Raw genomic sequence first — 7,664 nt, forward strand, 5'->3', positions numbered from 1 at the left:
ACTTTTACACTTAGGCCTCAAAAAGAACATATTGAATAAAAAAGAAGCCAAATATCTTTTACCAGAAGCCTGCAGGACTTCACAAGAATAAAGAAAATCCACCACCAAGACCAATAGTGAACGGTATAGAATCTTTAACATCAAGACTGGGTCAATATATTGACTCATACATGCAGCCAATAGTACCCCTTACAAAAGCTTTTGTCAAAGATACTAAACATATTTTACAGATTTTAGACGAACTACCTAAATTTGATAATAATATTTTTATGGCGACGGTTGATGTAGCAGCTTTGTACACTATAATTAATCACCAGGAAGCACGTGAATCAGTGAAATGGGCGCTGCGGAAGTATACAACGCTGGTCTGCAAGCAGAGGAAATTTATAGTAAGATGCCTAGATTTTTGTTTGGATTAAAACTATTTCTGGTACAATAAAACCTATTACCACCAAAAAAATTGGAGTTGCCATGGGCGCAAAATTTGCACCAAGCGTCGCTAATGTTTTTATGGCAAGATGGGAAGAAGACACGATTTTTAAAGACACTCCAAAGGAACTTTTTTTAAACAAAAGATTTATTGACGATGTATTTTTAATATGGAATGGCACTTTCGAAACATTGGAAAACTTTTTAATTAAATTAAATGAGAACGATAAAAACATTAAACTGACACGGGAGATCAGCAATAAACAAGTGACATATTTAGATCTTGGAATCATACAAGATGAAGAAGAAAAGAAGATTATCACGAAAACTCACTTCAAAGACGTTGATAAGAACAGCTATCTCCCCACAGATAGTTGCCACCATGCGAATTGGATATGCAATATCCCGAAAGGTCAATTACTAAGACTAAAAAGGAATTGTAAAAGAAAGAATGACTTTTAAGAACAAGCTAGAGTGATTGGAGATAGATTCGTTGAAAAAGGTTACGATCCAATCTTCATTGCAGACAAAATAAAGGAAGTTGGAAATTTAGAAAGAAAAACCCTAGTAATGAACAAAGAAAAAAAAAGAAAAAAAATTTACAGACAAATTACCCATTTTACTGGATTACAATATGCAATACAAAAAGATAGAAAAAATAATTAAAAAACACTGGGAGATTTTAAAATTAGATAAACACCTTGGCTGCAATTTACCTGAAAAACCCGTCTTTGTTTACAAAAAAGCACCAATAATCAAGAATATGATTGTTAAAATGGTGGTTGATCCGCCCAAAAGGAATCTCACGTTTTTTTCCGGAAAGGGATTTTATCCCTGTAAGCGATGCTATGCATGTTTAAAAACCAAAAACCCTAAAGAAAAAGACTTTGATTTTAAATCTACAAGAAATGGTCTTATTCATAAAATAAAAGACTTTGTATGCTGCAACACTGAAGGTGTAGTGTATGCTCTAGAGTGCGACTGCGGCTTACAATATGTCGGGAGAACAAAGAGGCTATTGAGAATTAGAGTGAAAGAACACATCAAAAATATAGAGAAAGGCTTCGAAAAACATAGCGTGTCTAGACACTTCGACAAACACCATAACAGAGATCCTTCTAAATTAAAATTTTGGGCAATAGGGTTGCTGTGCTGTGACATCTGTTGCTGATCGGGAGAGTAGCCGGGATAGGGAGACTCAGCGGATCTCTGCGATGTGTCAAGTACCTGCTACTCACCTTCAACCTCATCTTCCTGCTGGCAGGATCTGCAATAGTAGGTGTTGGCTTGTGGCTTCTATTTACTGGGAACATTAAAGAACTAAGTGAGGGCGACGAAGAGGTGTATATATTCTTTTTTGTTGGGCTTTATGTACTGATAGGAGCTGGTGCATTGATGAGGCTGATTGGCTTCTTTGGCTGCTGTGGAGCTGCCCGTGAATCTCAGTGTTTGCTTGGGGCGTTTTTTGCCTGCCTACTTGTCATTTTTGCTGCAGAAGTCACAGCAGGAGTATTCGCATTTTTGGGCAAACAACGGACTATTACAGATGCTCAGCATTTATACACTAAGGCATATGAAGACTATTTGAAAAAAGAAGGAGGAAATGAAACTGTGCAAGATTTTCACAAATTTGCAAAATGCTGTGGAAATGCAGACCCCCAGAGTGCACAGCGTGTGAGCAGCTTGTGCTTGGAGGATCATAAAGAACACAAGGACTGTTTGGAAGAGATTGCAAAGGTGCTACATCACAGTTTCCAAATAGTTGGAATTCTTGCGGTTGCCACAGCCGGAAAAACTATCTTCGGTATGATCTTCAGTATGGTCCTTTGTTGTGCCATACGAAATTCAAGAGATATGCTGTGATCTGCCTATTGTGCCTTCCACCCCAGATCATCACCGTGGTACCTGCTGGCACAGGGACTGTTACACACCTGTCGGCTTGGACAAACCTTATTACCCAAGTAATGTATAATAAGCAAAATGCTATAAGCTATGCTTTGTATAAAACTAAGCAATATATTATAAAAGCCGTTGCTCCGAGGAACTGTTATTGAATGATGTAGCCATTTTTAAATATTGCATTTTCCGGTTAATGCTCTAGGAATTGTCTCCTTAACATGTAATTTGCTACTTTATAAAGTTTCAATACGTCTTTTGATTTTGGTGTAAATTGAGGCCTTATCTTTATATCTAGCTACAGTTTTATTCTTTTATTTAACTAAAATGTTAATATTGCTGTAAAATTACTGTATACATAGTAGATGTTTAAGATCATCTTATGCATTTGTTATATACAAAGATAATAACTATTTGAAAAAAAAAAAATAAATTTTGGGCAATAGAACCTTATAAGAAACACTGGAGAGGAAGCCACAAAATACGCTCCCTTAGTCAACGTGAATCCTACTGGATTCACACTTTGGATTCCCTCACCCCTAATGGCTTGAATATAGAGTTCGATTTAAATTGTTTTATCAGTAATTTTTAACTAGATTTTAGAAAGATTTTATATCCTATTTATTGCCCTTTTTTTTTTAGACTAACGAAATAAAGATATTTATAATAATTTAAAATACATGAAAATTTTAAATAATTAGTTTTAGAAAGCTGTGCTGTAGAATTTAATTACCCTTCTTTGACCACTAAAAAAGATTTATTTATAGGTATAATGAATGAAGTTATCAATAGGCTAATAAAATATCCCTTGAATTTTAGAATAGATTTTAAATATACGGTTGGTTTAGTATATGTGAGTAGTGTAAGTATGACCCTTTGGTACACATATATCTTTTATTTTATTTTGGTCCGTATTTCCCTGAATAGATTTAGGAGTTTTTTAAGTGTATCACCTATCCAACATGAGATTGATATATGAGAATATTTATACTATATTGATTTCTTTAATTATTCATTTCTTTGGAACATTATCGATTTTATAGCGTGTTTTTATGAAGTTATTAGAAAGACCGTGTACGTCACTTCCGGTCTGTGTAGCCTCGGAACAAATATGATCCAAGAAGTTATGATCAAACTATTCGAAATATAGCCAAAATAGGGATTAAATAATAGACGAATACTTAAAAGATAAATTGATAAGTTTAGCTGGTATATTTATTGGGACCATTCAAGTGCTTCTGTTAACCATCAGTATCTATGAACCAAAGTATCAAGATCGTGTAGTGCCACCAGGACTCACACAGGTGCCCAGAGCTTTAAAAACAGAAATCTCCTATTCATTAAATGACCCAAAGTCGTATGAAGAATATGTGAATAGTATATCTAGGTTTTTGGAGAAATACAACAGCAGCAAGCAGTTAGATCCAGAGATTTTTAAAGACTGCTCTGAAAAACCTACAACCTACACAGACCAAGGACCAATTCCTGAAGATGGTAGCAAGAAATTATCATGCAGGTTTGATAGGAGTTGGCCTGGAAATTGTTCTGGTTTACAAGATCCAACCTTTGGCTTTAAGGAAGGCAGGCCTTGTGTAATCATCAAGATGAACAGAATCTTGGGATTTAAGCCAAAGCCCCCAAAAAATTGATCTTTTCCTGAAATCCCCTGAGCAACTTACAATCCATTTGTTATCCCTATTATTTGTGCAGGAAAGAAAGAGGAAGATCAACCTAAGATTCTAGATGTGGAATACTTTGGAATGGCCAGAATTGCTGGATTCCCACTGAACTACTATCCTTACTATGGAAAGCGGATACAGTCCTACTATCTCCAGCCCCTTATTGCTGTTCAATTTAATGTCACCATGGGCACTGAAGTCCGCATTGAGTGCAAGGCGTTTGGCGAAAACATACACTATAGTGATAAAGACCGCTTTCAGGGACGTTTCGATGTCAAGTTTGACATAAAGAGCTGATTATAGGCACAGCTTGGGTAATACCATAATTAAATTCAATTTAACAAAAAAACAAAACAAAAAAAGAAACCCAAAAAAACTTTTAGTCTTGAACAGTCAGTCATGTATGGGACCTACACTAAATATACAGTGGTTACGGAAAGTATTCAGACCCCCTTAAATTTTTCACTCTTTGTTATATTGCAGCCATTTGCTAAAATCATTTAAGTTCATTCTTCTTCCTCATGAATGTACACATAGCACCCCATACTGACAGAAAAACACAGAATTGTTGACATTGTTGCAGATTTATTAAAAAAGAAAAACTGAAATATCACATGGTCCTAAGTATTCAGACCCTTTGCTGTGACACTCATATATTTAACTCAGGTGCTTTCCATTTCTTCTGATCATCCTTGAGATGGTTCTACACCTTCATTTGAGTCCAGCTGTGTTTGATTATACTGATTGGACTTGATTAGGAAAGCCACACACCTATCTATACAAGACCTTCCAGATCACAATGCATGTCAGAGCAAATGAGAATCATGAGGTCAAAGGAACTGCCTGAAGGGCTCAGAGACAGAATTGTGGCAAGGCACAGATCTGGCCAAGGTTACAAAAAGATTTCTGCTGCACTTAAGGTTCCTAAGAGCACAGTGGCCTCCATAATCCTCAAATGGAAGACGTTTGGGACGACCAGAACCCTTCCTAGAGCTGGCCGTCCGGCCAAACTGAGCTATCGGGGGAGAAGAGCCTTGGTGAGAGAGGTAAAGAAGAACCCAAAGATCACTGTGGCTGAGCTCCAGAGATGCAGTCAGGAGATGGGAGAAAGTTGTAGAAAGTCAACCATCACTGCAGCCCTCCACCAGTCGGGGCTTTATGGCAGAGTGGCCCGGCGGAAGCCTCTCCTCAGTGTAAGACACATGAAAGCCTGCATGGAGTTTGCGAAAAAACACCTGAAGGACTCCAAGATGGTGAGAAATAAGATTCTCTGGTCTGATGAGACCAAAATAGAACTTTTTGGCCTTAATTCTAAGCGGTATGTGTGGAGAAAACCAGGCACTGCTCATCACCTGTCCAATACAGTCCCAACAGTGAAGCATGGTGGTGGCAGCATTCATGCTGTGGGGGTATTTTTCAGCTGCAGGGACAGGACGACTGGTTGCAATCGAGGGAAAGATTCATGCGGCCAAGTACAGGGATATCCTGGACAAAAACCTTCTCCAGAGTGCTCTGGACCTCAGACTGGGCCGAAGGTTTACCTTCCAACAAGACAATGACCCTAAACACACAGCTAAAATAACGAAGGAGTGGCTTCACAACAACTCCGTGACTGTTCTTGAATGGCCCAGCCAGAGCCCTGACTTAAACCCAATTGAGCATCTCTAGAGAGACCTAAAAATGGCTGTCCACCAACGTTTACCATCCAACCTGACAGAACTGGACAGGATCTGCAAGGAGGAATGGCAGAGGATCCCCAAATCCAGGTGTGAAAGACTTGCTGCATCTTTCCCAAAAAGACTCCTGGCTGTATTAGATCAAAAGGGGGCTTCTACTAAATACTGAGCAAAGGGTCCGAATACTTAGGACCATGTGATATTTCAGTTTTTCTTTTTTAATAAATCTGCAACAATGTCAACAATTCTGTGTTTTTCTGTCAGTATGGGGTGCTATGTGTACATTCATGAGGAAGAAGAATAAACTTAAATGATTTTAGCAAATGGCTGCAATATAACAAAGAGTGAAAAATTTAAGGGGGTCTGAATACTTTCCGTACCCACTGTATATGCTTTACACTAGCTTTCTGCATTTACTAGGGTTAGAATGTAAAATCAAGGTGTAGCAATAGCAGCGAGTATTTATTATACTGTAAATTTAGAAAAACGAATAAATGAATTGAACCTTGGGACATGCCCATTTTGCTGTAAATTATAATTCCATAATCGAAATGTAGTAAGCAGTGTTTCTGGCCCCAATATATATTGCTACATTGTGTATTTTATTTTTTTTGTGTACTTGTACAGTAGCATATGTGCAGACTCTACAGCACGGGTGGCAAACACAAGGCCCGCAGGCCGATTCCGGCCCGCCAGGCCTTTTCATGCGGCCCGCGGCTGCCTGCCACCTCTGTGTCAGTGTAAAGAGAAAAAAAACATCCTCCGCACCTCTTTGCGGCCGGCCAATCTCCAAGGAGACATCTCACGCTCCCTCTCCTAGCGGCGCCGCGTGTGTTTGTGTGCATGCTCGTGCGCCGGCCGGTCTCCATGGCATCCTACGCTCCCTCTGTCCTAGCGGCGCCGGCAGATCGAGCTGTGCGCATGCCCGAATCTCCTGCTCCGTCTCTTCAGTCCCTCTAGTGGCGCTGGCTTGTACTGTCAGTGCTTTTTTCTTTTTTTTTTTCCTGTCAGCTAGTTGCAACTCTGAGAGCGGGATTTTTGCCCAGTACAAACTACATAGGCAGAACTTGTACCAGAGCAGGGACAGATAGGAAGGTAGGATAATGTACAAATGTGAGAGAGTTCTTTTGGGTTTTTTTTGGCGAGGGACTGGGGTGGGGTGGTGAGGGCTTTGGAGGCAGGTGGGAGGATGGGAGCAGAATGCACTCCTGAGCCCCGCACGCCAAAACTCCACACGCAACCCCGCACTCCAGGCGCAGCGCACTCCTGAACCCGCACTCCATATGCAGCACACTCCTGAACCCCACACTCCGTACGCAGCGCACGCCAAAACTCTTCACGCAACCCCGCACTCCATGCGCAGGGCAGTCCTGAACCCGCACTCCATATGCAGCGCACTCCTGAATCCCGCACTCCGTACCCAGCGCACGCTAAAACTCCGCACGCAACCCCGCACTCCATGCAGAGGGCACTCCTGAACCCGCACTCCATATGCAGCGCACTCCTGAACCCCGCACTCCGTCACCAGCGCACGCCAAAACTCTGCACGCAACCTCGCACTCCGTACGCAACTCTGCACGCAACCCCGCACTCCATGCGCAGAACACTCCTGAATCCCGCACTCTGTCCCCAGCGCACACCAAAACTCTGAACGCAACTCCGCACGCAACCCCACACTCTGTACACAACCCCACACTCCGTACACAGCGCACTCCTGAACCCCACACTCTGTACGCAGTGCATTTCTGAACCTTGCACTCTGTGAATGAATGAAAGAATGAAACCTTGGAAACATCTGAACCCTTTAACGACTCCATCCAAATCTACAAGAAAACATTTTGAGTAGAGTTCCACTCTAAAATTTGTACTTAAGCTTACCATCTTTTTTTTCTCTTTAGATAATAAAATGGAAAGAGCAAACAAAGTGGAGGCAACTATGGAGGAGAAGCAAATTGCCTCACCTCCTGCCGTAATCAAAGACCTG

At 40.7% G+C, this 7,664-nt stretch overlaps 1 protein-coding gene and 1 pseudogene across 2 annotated transcripts; both read left to right on the forward strand.

The window, feature by feature from the left end:
* Window positions 1–1,593: 1,593 nt before the first annotated feature.
* Window positions 1,594–2,533, forward strand: LOC309548282 (tetraspanin-2-like; the record flags this gene model as incomplete). Its single annotated transcript, XM_082248225.1, has 1 exon — window positions 1,594–2,533. A coding segment is annotated over one exon (699 nt), but the record flags the coding sequence as incomplete, so codon positions are not given.
* Window positions 2,534–3,193: 660 nt separating this feature from the next.
* On the forward strand, window positions 3,194–4,377 carry LOC309548283 (sodium/potassium-transporting ATPase subunit beta-1-like; annotated as a pseudogene). Its single transcript has 2 exons — window positions 3,194–3,204; window positions 3,527–4,377. The product of its transcript is annotated as a sodium/potassium-transporting ATPase subunit beta-1-like (transcript).
* The last annotated feature ends 3,287 nt before the right edge of the window (window positions 4,378–7,664 follow it).

The sequence above is a fragment of the Pelophylax lessonae genome (assembly GCF_965119305.1).
Source record: "Pelophylax lessonae genome assembly, chromosome: 2".
Lineage (NCBI taxonomy): Eukaryota > Metazoa > Chordata > Amphibia > Anura > Ranidae > Pelophylax > Pelophylax lessonae.